General features: G+C 37.4%; 1 protein-coding gene across 8 annotated transcripts in view; it reads left to right on the top strand.

Annotated features, from left to right (window-relative positions):
- The window catches only part of RPS6KA3 (ribosomal protein S6 kinase A3), a 112,813-nt gene that overhangs the window by 44,148 nt on the left and 54,931 nt on the right, over positions 1–13,734 (top strand). For all 8 annotated transcript variants that reach the window (XM_074324161.1, XM_019755409.2, XM_019755407.2 and 5 more), the window contains 2 exons: positions 7,092–7,208; positions 13,139–13,220. In XM_074324161.1, the coding sequence (XP_074180262.1) occupies positions 7,092–7,208; positions 13,139–13,220 (199 nt within the window). The remainder of the gene's footprint in view (positions 1–7,091; positions 7,209–13,138; positions 13,221–13,734) is intronic.

The raw sequence follows: 13,734 nt of genomic DNA, 5'->3' as shown, positions 1-13,734 counted from the left end.
TGAATTTGAAAAGGAAACATTAATTTTTTTTTTTCCATTAAAGGGCGAACCTTAAAGACCATTTAAAAGGGAACCTACAGACCTTTTGTTGGTCCTGGGGAACAAATGAGGTGGCTTTCTGTGTGACTGGAGGAACACCAAAAGGTCCACGTGTCCACGAATTTTCTTCTGCCATTTTTTTGTGATGTCTAAAATGACACTCCTTATAGAATTCCTCAAGTTGTATATTTTTTAACTGAACTGAGTTTTATCTATCGGGTTGTATCTCAACAGGTATTTATCCAGTAATAAAATCTTTGAAACCCTAAGCTAAATTCCTAGAAGGCAAATACTCTTTTCATTTTGGCATCTCTAACACCTATCCTAGTACCTGGCCTGTAATCTGAATTGCCTTCTAACAGAAAGGAATGGGCCTAAAATAATATGTCATAGATCAGAAACATATCCATTAGGACCAGGCAGTCAGGAAGAAGCAAAAGCATGAGAGCCACCTAAGTTGTATTCCCCTGTTGGACCTGTTCTTCTGTTCCTCTCCTTCACATGCTCTCTGATCCAGACTCTGGTCTCTTATGTGTACTCCCGCACCGTCTTTGCACTGGCTGTCCCTTTGCCTGGAATGCTCTTCCCCCAGGTGGTTGACTCCCTCACCTCCTTCAGGGGCTTTGTTCAAGTAGCACCTTTTCAGTAAAGCCTGCCCTGATACCTTTATTTAAAATTTCAAACCGTTCTGTTCATCCCCGCACTTCTGATCCTTATTACCCAACTTAATATCTTTTTTCCATGGTATTTATCATGTTCTAACAGGAATTATTTTTTTATTGTTATGTCTCTCCACCAAATGGCAGAGATTTTAGTCTATTTCATTTAGTGTATATCTCAGGCACCTAGAAGAATGCCTGGCATGTATTAGGTGCTCAATAAATAAATGTTTAAATGGATGACTGAATGAATTCTAATACACAGGTTGGGGATATTGAACACCTAGGCTTGGGGTGGCATATGTCTGAAAGTGATGGGAATATAGACAAATTATATGTAATTGTGATGTAGACCAGCTGCTAGCCTCACAATTTTGCCTACAACTAGACCTCTACTCACCAAATAAACATAGACTTTGTAAAAATGAAAATATATAATTTATTATAACTTTTTAAATACACAAAATAAGTATTTGTGTGTGTGATAATGAATAGGCAGGTATCCATGTATCATTTAAAATGAAGTTGTGCCAGAGAATGTAAAAATATGTGAGCCTTACAGAGTAATTATAATGGATATAACTGATATCTATGCTCCACTTGATTGACAAAATTCTTTTTCCATAAAATTATAGTTGCTTCACCATGTACTTACAGGCAAAAACACAATTTAACAAACTGTCAAACTATAGTTCTGTGTTTTCATGTGACAGATTTATTTCAGTAACAGGTAATTTAATGACACAAGATATGTTTGTCATATGCAAATGTCAGTCTTCCTTGGTCATCAGTGCCTTCGGAAATTTGATATTCCTCTCTGCATTCATCTCATTGGATTCCAGATAGGAGCCAGAAGAGCATATTGTTGCTTTCCTACTTTTCCTATTGTCCCTGATTGCCCAAGTATTACTACTAGTATGTCCTAGTGGAACCTCAAATTCGTTCATAAAATACTCATGCTCCCATAACTTGGAAAACTTGGTGACATTGAGCACAATCTGGGCATCAAGATATTTTGCCTATTATGCTCCTATGACTTTACGTATGCGTAAAAGTAGATAGAAAATAATTTGCTGATGTAATAAGTTAAAAAGTTAAAAGGAACGGAAACATGTGTTGAGGATAAAACAGTTGCAAGTTTTTGGAACTTGGGCCATAGGCATTGATCTTTTCTCTCTACCCTCAAGAACACTGTTTTACTCTCTGAGCCCCAATTTAGAAAAAGATTTTTTAAATTCCAGTTTGTATCTTCAAAGAAGTTTGGAATGATTGCATTCATTTTGGGGGAAAGAGGGCAGGGAGAGGAGGAAGGTGCTATTGGGGAAAAAAGAAACGTTGAGAAAAGGAGCAGTTGAAAATTTAATTAGAAATAAGATTTGCCAGAATAAAAAATTCAGTATGAGGGTGGGAAAATAAAGTCAAGGAAGTCTCAGAAAATAGGAGAAAAAAGATAAGTGATATAAAGGATTCAATTCCAAACATGCAATATCCAACTAATAAATGAGTTGCAAAAAGAGAAACCCTGGAAAATAGACAGAAGGAAATTATCAAAGAAATGCTAGAATTCCCCCAGAGGAAAAAACTCAGGTTTAGATTATAAAGGTTCACCAAGTATTTAGCATTCTGAAGGAAAGAAGACCCATATTTATCTCACTAGTGTGGAATTTCAGAAGTACAAGGACAGAGAAAATTCTTAAAGCTTCCGGAAAGAAAAACAAGGTCACCTACCAAAAAGTGTGTATCAGGCCAGAACCACCCATCTCAGCAGCCTGGGGTGGACCAGTGGTGTCAGCATGCTGAGGCAGGATTGTTTTTATTCTAGAATTTGGTACCAAGCCAAACTATACAAATGTGAAGACAAAATAAAGACATTTTCAGATGGGCAAGGTTCAGAAAGTTTTCTTCTACATTACCTTTCTTAGAAAATTACAAGGGAATAATTAATCTAAGAAAGAGAAAGACATGGGAAACTGAAAATAGTGGATTCAACCAGGAAAGAGATATCCCAAGATAATAGCTGTTCAGCAAAGCCTAGAGAACAACCAATCCCAATGGGAGGGCAAGAGAGGGTTCTCAGAAGAATGGAAAGTATGGTTAAGGGCTAAGCAAAGATTAAGAATAATGGTCAGATTAACCTCTCCCTGCCCCCAAGAATGATGAGGGGGGCGGGGGACTGTTAGAAACAGTAAAAATAGAAAGCTACAAGAAATCCATGGTCCAAATAGAAATAAAAGTTAAAATGTATCATGAATTTAAGAATTTGATGAAGTTGTTTTTCGTTTAAGTCCTCTTGGATTGACCTGGACATCAGTGTTATGGGCCCATGTAAAAGGAAATTTAATATACTCCCTAGCTTGCGTTTGACCAATATATTGTCATGAAAATGTAGATGCTTTTGTATAGGCTTTCAGTTTTTACAATCAGGCTGTGTCTCAAGAGAGGGTGAAGGATTTGGTAGTAGTTACAGGAGAGAATGTTAATTTTCTTAGTATTAATAAAAATGTAAAAATACAGCTATCAGCAGGTGGGGGGAAGTTTGAGAGAAAGAACGTATGGGCACTATTAGCCTCCTTTTGCAGTGATGAGTTAGGATTCTATCCAAAACTGATAGAAAAGACAAGAGGTTTATGTAAAAGTAATATAATTATCAAATAGTAGGGAGAAAGATGATGGAAGGAAGGGACATAATATAAGTGAGTCCCTCGTCTTTCTTATTTTTAAATCGGTAGGCATTGTCTTAAAGTTAAACTACCGGTAAGAAATAATCAAAGTAAGTGCTGAATGAACTAATTTTTTAAAAAGCCTAGGTATGGAAGTGAGAAGAGACTTGCTTTTCAGCATAAGCTATTCTGTCACTGTTTGATTTGATACCCATGTGCATGTATGTATTACTTTGATTTTAAAAACAAAAAATTTAGGGAACAGGAATTAACACAAGTTGACAGGCAATGTATGAGGGGACGTTGAGAGATAATACTGGAAAAGTGGTAGAGGCCATAGTGTAGAGGGCCTCAAATGCCAAGGTGAAGCAGTACATTTAATTTGGAAAAACTTGGACTTTCTCAGCAGTGTGGTCATAATGACCAGAGCTGTGTACGTTCAGAAAATGAATTTGTTAGGAGGACGAATTGGACCGGCAATGGCAGAAAAGAGCATATGAGTAACCGAGCTAGTTTCAATTTTCCACAGGAAAGGTAATGAGGGACTATACCTGGATGATGCTATTGGAAATAGAAAAAGAAAGAATGAAAGGTATTTGCAGTACCACATGCTTGATACATAGCAGGTGTTTTAGTGTATGTCTAGTGAGTGAAGGAATCAAAGGGATTTCAGTAACTTGTTTGACACAAGAGGAAAGGAAGGGTAGACATCAAAGATGAAATCTGTCTTGAATAGTGACTGCTATTATTTTGAGATCCATAGCCTGATGGTGGCTCACACTATGGGAGTAAGACTTAATCCTGTATGCCTACTACAAAATGCAAAACATTTATAATTCAGTGATCCTTTCCTGCCTGTGTTGCATCTTTATTCGTTGCAATTGTAGTAGGTATTTGCTATGAAATATAAGATGATAAAATATTACAGCCTAATAAGTCATATCCCACTTACTCAAGAAAAAAAAAGTGGTAAAACATATAGAATGTTACAAAGTATGATTTAAGGGCATAAATGGCCATTAGATTCTAGTTAGGCTCTTGAACAGATTTGTGTTTTTTTCCATAGAAGGCTAACTGGCACGTGCTGGAATCCAACCCATGAACTTGGCCTCATGAGTTCAAGTCTGTAATCCACTAGTCTTAAAAGTGCGATGTGATAGCACTTTGGGGTACAGAAAAGAAAGAGGAGAACTTCTTTATAGTTTCATTTGCATGTATAATGTATATACAATTTAATAGTACAAAAAGTACATGTGTATAATTCATAAGCCAATTAAGTATACAAATATTGGGTATATGCTACATTGTTGTCTTTTTTTAATTATAAGAATGTGCTACCAAAAGTTCAGAAACCATTTCTCTAATCAGTTTAGCTAACTGACCCAAGAGATACAGGCCAGTTACAAAGACCAGGGGAATAAGTTTGTATTTTTCTGTCATTGCTCTTGGATGGAGAAACACCAAGAGCCTCTCACGGTCTCAGTGTGGTGTAATGCTAAGAACTTTGTTTTAGAAGTCGTTAGAGGTCAGAAGACCTGAAATAGAGCCCTAAGTCTGCCAGTTACTGGCTTGTGATCTTAATCTCCTTAAATTTCAGATTGTAGAGGATTCACACCCTTTTGCCTTTAAAAGATCTGTCAAATTTCTAGTGGTGAATATAGGAATCTGTAAAGAATTCTGAAATATTTTTGCTTGCTCTAGGGTGTACTCCACTGTATTATCATCAGCCCTCTCGAACACTGATATGTACTCAGACTTGTCGTGAAGCTTAGATATAAGACAAAAGGTGTAAAAGCACCTCACCCCGGCTTGATACATGATAGATGCTTAATAAATATTTGCTGGATTTTAATCAAAATCTTACTTGATCAATTGCATATATATATATATATATATATATATATATATATATATATATATATATATATATATTGTTCTTTGAAAGTTTTTAAAAAGATTTTGGTAATTTGCTTCCAGCGTTTCCTAATTTAGTCACGAACAATTACCATGTTTCCCTGAAAATAAGACCTAGTCAGGCAATCAGCTCTAATGCGTCTTCTGGAGCAAAAATTAATATAAGACCCGGTATTATATTACATTATACCCAGTATTATATCATATTATATTATACCCGGTCTTATATTATAGTAAAATTAGACCGGGTCTTATATTAATTTTTGCTCCAAAAGACGCATTAGAGCTGATTGTCCAACTAGGTCTTACTTTGGGGGAAACATGGTATCACTCCCAAGCCCTTATACATTGGTCTCATTTGGAGGGAAGGGGTGCCCAGGAAGGGGTAGAATCTTAGACTAAGCTAATGCTTGATTCTACCCTAATGCCTACTGGACAGGATTGTTGTGAGAATGAAAGGAGATAATGCATGTGAAATTACAAAATAAAGGACTAAACCATGTTAGGGGATTGTTTTATTGTTGCCAAAGTACCAAGAGAGTCCAAAATGATTAGGCTGCCTAAGTAGTAGGACAATCTACAAACTACAGCTTCTGTCTTACGGAGTAAATTGGTGGGCCTGCATTCTCTTTTTGTTCTCTTACAGGAGCTTTTTTTCCTTTTACTACACATTTTCAAAAGCTACCACATTACGATACCCTGCTACATCTTTCTGAGAAATTTTTGTAATTCCCTATATTGCCAGCATTGTGTGAGTGTCTCAGAAAATGTTAATTGAACTCAAACATTTATATGGGATAAAATAGTAATAAAAATAATTGTTTGTGTAAGACATTTAGATTCTACTAATAGTACTTATATACTAGAAAAATAATACTGTAGGCAAAAAGAAGAAAAGAGTCTTTGATGGGCTTATGTGTCTGGTTTTGTTGAGTTTTGTTTTGTAGTTTTGGGCTGTAGCATACATGTATAATATGTGTCTTGATTATATAAGGTGTACTTAATCTGATGATCTCAGGGTGAATAAGTAGTTGACATTCTATGTATACTGACATATTTTCAACCTTTCTCTTCTTCTGATACCTTTCCTTAGATATATTGAAGCACCCACTGTCTTTAAAAATCCTCTCTTAACTCCGAAACCTCCCACTGTTCCATCATGCTGAATAGTCATTGTTTTCTGTGTCTAATCCTCCACCCAAATGTTGGAGTTATTTTGTTTTACAGTTTTAGAGTTATTCCTTTCTCCTCTCTCAGATCTCATGTAGTGCTAGAAATAGACCATAACTTAGATATTTCAAACATAATAAATTTCAACATACTAATTCAAATGGCCTTCCTGAGAGTAGAAATCTCCACTTTTACCCTAGAATATTTTTCAACCCCTCTTCCCAATAAACTGTTTTTTTGCGTGTGTGTATAGGATTGGTTCTACCTAATACAACCACATGTCAGAACATAGCAGATTACTCTGATCTGTTTTCAGACTTCTTTACACTCTCTGCCTTCATCCCATGAAACCCGTTTATTCTAACTGTCTCCCCTAGGAAGAATGAAGATTTAGAAATACTCAGTGCTAATGTGATGTAGAGGTTAAATGGGCCTATGTGGTAGGCTGGTATTCTGCCTCTAAGATTTAACTTGAAAGTATATTTGCTGAGCATGTGTTTTCTGTTACTTGATGGGTCAGTAAAGGTGGTTTGTATATGTTAATTTGAGGATTTCTAATATGATACACTAAATTTACATTGCTTGATGTATATAGCTGGAGCAAGTAGCTCTCTAACTCTATTTTCTCTCCTTATATTTGCATCAACAGGAAGAAGGCAGTATCAAAGAAATTGCAATCACGCATCATGTAAAGGAAGGCCATGAAAAGGCAGACCCTTCCCAATTTGAACTTTTAAAAGTATTAGGGCAGGGATCATTTGGAAAGGTAAGTCATCAGTGTGTGCTTTCTAAAAAGTTGATTTTTGAAATTTATGTATACTTCATAGAGATGGGGAACAGAAATATTTATGAAATACTACCAATCTCCCTACAAGCAGTATTTTCTGTGTTTTACATTTTTCACTATCAGTAATTGTGGAAAAGTTATTAAAGTCATTCCAAAGTACATTGAAAACTTTCCTAAATTGGCACTGTTCACTTCATATTCATTTTATCTTCAAGACCATGTAACCTAATTGCACTTCTTGAATGATTAAAAGTCACAAAATATTCCCTTGATACACTGGCCTCTTTTTGAGTCCTCGTGTAGAATTGGAAGGTGATCGTAGGAGGTATGATTAAACAATACAGTGAATGTTTAAATTTAAAAAAATTTATGACAGTAAAAGATACATTGCCATTAATCCCCCTCGCTTCAAACACACTTATCCCATTGTTTTTTGCCACTCTCTGAAGCAGTTCTGGAAGTCCTCTTTCATGAGTGTCTTTAGTTGCACTGTCATGGCTGAATCGATTCAAAACGTTTACCTTTCATGGTCATTTTGACTTTGGGGAAGAGCCAGAAGTCGCACGGTGCCAAATCCAGGGAATAAGGTGGATGAGGACACACCGTAATGTCTTTATTTGACAGAAATTGCTGTACCAGAAGCGATGTGTGACACGGAGCCTTTCCCCATTGTGATAACAAAATACGGTGAGTACTGCTGCCAAGTGCCATCCAATGGAAAGGTGGGGATCTTCAATACAGGAAGTGGCGCTTCAAACCTTAGTAACAGTGTATGACAAGTTTCAACTTGTTCTGTGCAGTCAGTCGGGCATGAGCTACGGTTGAGAGAAGGTGTGTTTTAAAGTGTGCTGTAAATCATCCTCCATCATGACAACGCTCCATGTCACACATCGCTTCTGGTACTGCAATTTCTGTCAAATAAAAACATTACGGTGTGTCCTCATCCACCTTATTCACTGGATCTGGTACTGTGCTACTTCTGGCTCTTCCCCAAAGTCAAAATGATTCAGGACATCGAGGCAGCCAGACAGCGCAACTAAAGACACTCACGAAAGAGGACTTCCAGAACTGCTTCAGAAAGTGGCAAGAGAATGGGATAAGTGTGTTCAAAGAGAGGGGGAGTATTTTGAGGGGGATTAATGGCAATGTGTCTTTTAGTGTATTTTATTTAAACATGCACCATATTGTTTGATCATATTATGTACATTATAACAGTGCATTTCAGGCTTTCCTCCAGAGTATCCCTAATACCAGCAGAAAGTGAATGGATACTTCCAAAGAACTAGGGTGGGGGAATTACCACTACACGTATGAAATTGGGGAACTTATATCTTATCTTTAAAATGAATGCAGAAGTTGTCTTCTATCAATGACATCTGTGTTTGTTTCCCAAAGCCACCAACTAAAAATTGCTCCAGCAAATGTAACATCTTTATCATTTTTCTTCAAGTATTCCCTGTCCTTCTGCTGCACACCTGAGGGGCACTTCCTGTACTCCATTTTGAAAAGTACCATATTATAATTACTACTACTTCATCTGTCTAGTCCATTTCTCAGCAAGGGGAAAAGTCAGAGGTTGCGTTCAACTTTCACATTGCAGTGCTTCCTTACCACCTCTCTGTGAGGAAACATTTGAAGATATCATGCTTTGGAAGCTCAAAACCATACCAGTTTAATCTCTCTTGTGTGTTTTAATGGTACTAGTTAGCAATTCTTGGCTAACCTGGGTAACTTGTTATAGTTGTTAACCTCTTTCACACCCAAAGTGATGCTTTTCATCTAAACATAGAATAAGTAGCCAGTAGAACATAACAGTTGCAAGTTTGGACTATAGGTCAGCCAGACTTGTATTAATCTTTTTTCTTTTTTTTTTTTTTTGAAATTAAAATTTATTGTGGTGACAGTGTTCATAAAATTACGTAGGTTTCAAGTGTACAATTCTGTAATACATCGTCTATATATCACATTGTGTGTTCACCACCCATCCATCACCATATATTTGACAATTTTTTTTTTCTTGGACTTGCTTGCTGTGTTTGCTTGAGCAAGTTATTTAACCTCTCGGAGCCCCATTTTTCTCTTCTAGCCACTCATTAAGTATTAAAGTTACTTGAGGTTCCAGTCTAGGCTGCCTTCTCCTTACTCTATACTCTGTACTAATTATTTTCTCTATTCCCACTATCTTAATTATAACCCATATACAGCCAATGTAACAGATTTATGTCTCCAATCTAGATCGTGCCTCTAAGTTCTGAACTCTGTGTACAGCTGCTTATTTTTTATCTTCACATGTTTCAGAGGCAGTTTAAACTCAGCATGTCTAAGACCAAGCTGATGGTTTTCCCCTAACCCCCAACCTGTCCTATTTCATTTTTTTCTGTCACTATTGAATGGCACCCAGTTAAGCAAGCCAGGAACTTGGGAAGCACTCGTGATATATCCTTTTAGTCCCCCCTTCTCTTTCCCCACACCCCCCACCACTGATCTGATCTGTCAGCAAGTCCTGTTGATTTAGTAAAGATTTCTCAAATCATGCATGCCTGTCTTCTCCTTCTCCATTGCTTCACCAGCATTTGAAGGAGGCTCCTAACTGGGGCTTCCCAAATTTATTGTTGCCTCAGGCCATTATTTACAGGCAGCTGACTTGAGCTAATCTTATACTCCACCCCCTTAACCCTTTACTAGCCTCTCTTTGCTTTTAGGATAAAGACAAATTTTTAAGATAGCCGAGGATCCCCTAGGTTGGGGCCCTGGCTACCTCAGCATCACTTTATATACTTTTCACTACCTGTGTTCTGGCCATGTAGGTCTTCTTTTTCAGTCCTTTAGCACCAGGCTCCATTCCACTAGAAAGCCTTTGCACATGCTCTTCCTTTTGCCTGAAATACTCCACCCTGCCCCCACACCTTCCTCATCTGGTTAGCTCCTCTCGTGCTTCTGATCCCAAAGAAGTCTTCCCTACCATCCTGACTAGGTCATATTCCTCTATTTTACCCTCTCAGAACATTATATACCTCATCTTCACAACACAGACAATTGCTGTTTTTCATTTGTATAATTATTTGTTTATTGGCTCTCTCCCCCACTAGACTATATGTTCTGTGAGTGCACTGGCCATGCCTAGTACCGTGTCTCAGCATTGAACTGGTAGCACAATACCTAGCATATAGTTCTGGAAAGAATTAATGAGTAAATAATTGACCTCATAAGGTAGTAGTGAGAATTAAATGATATAAGGCCAAGCACATAACATCTACTATGAGATTGTATTATCATGCAATGTATATGGATAAACCCAAGTAGATGGGTTTATTTCTATACATTAGATTTTCAGGGAACACAGCATTTAAGTTTCCAGGAGTTAGCATGCTTCTCCCTTTATTTCTTTAAATACCTTACTATAAATAGCAAACATTAAAAATAGGGTGTCTCCTTTCTTACTCATCCTAAAAAGCCAGTCCAAGCCAAGAAAACAGGGATGACCTGTCAGAGCCTAAAATAGCATCATGGGGGAGTTCGAAAGGGCAGAAATGCTCTGGTGTGGAAGATCCGATGGCATCTGGGACTGGTGCTGCTCCTGCTGTGTTTGACTGATGACCAGCCAAAGGGAGCAGAGTAAGAGCCCCCTGAGCAGAAGCACACAACTTGGTGGCTGGCCCGGTTCTTGTCCCAATACCTCCACTGTGACACTACATGAATCGTTTAACCTCTCTAAGCCCTAGCTTGGGCAGCTATGGAATAGGCATTATTTAGTAGGCCTGCCTCCTGAAATTGTCATAATGATGTATTAAAAACTTGTGAAGGTCCTTTACAAACTAAGAAGTGCTGAAAAGTGTTAAGAATGTGCTTTCAAAGAAGGGTGAAGAAAGTTTGGAATCCAGAAGGAGAATTTTTCTCGTAGAATAGCTCAAACAAGCTTGATTAGGGAATCTTTTTTTTTTTTTTTTTTTAAGATTTTATTGGGGAAGGGGAACAGGACTTTATTGGGCAACAGTGTGTACTTCCAGGACTTTTTTTTTTCCAAGTCAAGTTGTTGTCCTTTCAATTTCAGTTGTGGAGGGTGCCGTTCAGCTTCAAATTGTCCTTTCACTCTTAGGAGGCTGCAGCTCAGCTCCAGGTCCAGTTGCCTGTTGCTAGTTGCAGGGGGCGCAGCCCACCATCCCTTGCGGGAGTCAAACCTGCAACCTTGTGGTTGAGAGCCCGCGCTCCAACCAACTGAGCCATCCAGGAGGCAGCTCAGCTCAAGGTGCTGTGTTCAATCTTAGTTGCAGCGGCAGAGCCCACCATCCCTTGCAGGACTCGAGGAGTTGAACTGGAACCTTGTGGTTGAGAGCCCACTGGCCCATGTGGGAATCGAACCGGCAACCTTTGGAGTTAGGAGCACGGAGCTCCAACCGCCTGAGCCACCTGGCTGGCCCCTTGATTAGGGAATCTTAAGAATGAATAAATATCAGATAAATCCTAATTACCTCCACCTAATTAGAATTTATTTCTGTTCAAAAATATTAATGATCTCTGATAACCTTTAACATTTAAACATCATTCCATCCTTAGGAACCACCCTCATTAAGAATGCTTCTGTCTGCCTAGGTTGGCTCACTGCTAACTGGCTGAAAGGAAGTAAAGGGTGGGGCATGGTGAAGGGAACAAGGAGGGCGTGATTTGGGGAGAGGAAGCACTCTGCATCAGCGTTTCCATGCAAGTGGTGGTACTCTTCACTTGACTTGAGGTCACTGCCCAGCACCTTTGGTACAATTTCTCAAAACAAGGAACTCTGCCTTGCCCTAGAATCAGTTTGTGATTTTGTGCTAATAGCCTGGCATGCTAATACAGGTAATGGAGAGCTGACCTTAAAGTTAATTCTTGACTGTAATTGTGTCTCTTCTTCTCATCTGTGGCAGCTCAATCACACTGCCTGGAAAGAAAGGGTAGGAGAAAAAGAGTTGAAATTTAGGTCCATTTAGTGGGTCTGTTTAAAGATTTGATGGCAAAGATCATGAAACTAATGGTCAAAATGAGTAGAAGAGATATAGTGATAGTTTTCTATTAGCCATGTTATAGCGTGACCATGAATTACGTACAGCAGGCTTTATTTGTTTTTTATAAATCCTATACTATATGTTGAAAGGAGCTAAAAAATATTTGGAAAATCAAGATGCTCAATAGCATACTTGGGAATTATGTTCTTCATATTTAGGTATATGTGATCATTTGAGTTTTTATTAGTTTCAAGTGTACAAAACAATGTAATATTTAGACATTTACACCCCTCAAACAAAGTGATAACCCCTCTCCCCCAATCTACTACCCCTCTGACATCGTATATAGCTAATCATTTGATTTTTAAAAGATGGGGATAGGAGTTCTTACTTAAGTTACATTAAATATTTGTGAATAGGCTTCCTCAGTGTGTTTTAAATTGTTCTGCCCAGTAGAGATAAAAGTATGTACAGTTTTCATATATAGAAAGACCATTCATCAGTGAATAATTATAGCAACAGAAAATTGTAGTCAAGGGGAATTCCTGTATAACAATTTTTATGGAATCAGAAGAATTTTTGTTTTGTTAAAAAACAAAGCAATCACCGCATGTGTTAAAACATGTTAGACTTTTCTCTAATTGCTACATAATTTGAAGATTTTTGTTTATGTCTTCTATGTTACATGCTCTTTGGGAATTGGCAAACAAAAAGAAAGAAAGAAGTGTATTCACTTATATTGACACCCCAAGTTACAACCACTGTTTACAACTCATCGCATTTATAATTGAAACATTTTAAGGAAAATAATTGATCTGCAATGTATCAGAATCTTTCTAATAATAAACTATATTATAGCAGGAATCTTATTTTAACAATGGTATAGTTTGTGATACTTTGTGAAACTTATTTTCTCTTATCTAAATACAGGTTTTCTTAGTCAAAAAAATCTCAGGCTCTGATGCTAGACAGCTTTATGCCATGAAAGTATTGAAGAAGGCCACACTGAAAGGTAAGTGCTGCTACTGTTTGTAATGTTCATGTAATATAAACAAACTGACAGGTCTCAATGGATCTCATGTGATGTCTAGACCACTTACTTTCTGAATCTGTTCCTGTTACCATCTTTAAATTCACACTTTCTTCTCGTGATTTTTTTCCCACTGGGCTAGGAACCATATCTAGTGAGAATTGGGCTTGCCATGTTATAAAAGAATATAAATTCATCTTGAGCTTTAGCCAAGTAGAAGTTTAGAAGATTAAAACTGGGTTTGATTCACCTTCAAATTAATATAATTATTTTAATGTTTTGAAAACTTACTGTTTTCATTGATGCAAAATAGGTTTTATTCTAAGGACTTTGTCATTTTGACTTCTGGTCTCCAAATAAGTTTTATTCCAAGCCTCTGGTTTTGAAAAATACCTAGTGTAGGGTTTGGCTCTTATAAGTAAACAGTCATTTAGAAGAAATTGTATATAGATTTTAAATCTTCCTTTTATTTAGTAGTATCAGTTACTTTACCACA

This window comes from Rhinolophus sinicus, chromosome X (assembly GCF_036562045.2).
Source record: "Rhinolophus sinicus isolate RSC01 chromosome X, ASM3656204v1, whole genome shotgun sequence".
Taxonomy (NCBI): domain Eukaryota; kingdom Metazoa; phylum Chordata; class Mammalia; order Chiroptera; family Rhinolophidae; genus Rhinolophus; species Rhinolophus sinicus.
The sequence above is the reverse complement of the archived record's forward strand: the minus strand, read 5'-3'. Positions and strand labels throughout refer to the sequence as shown.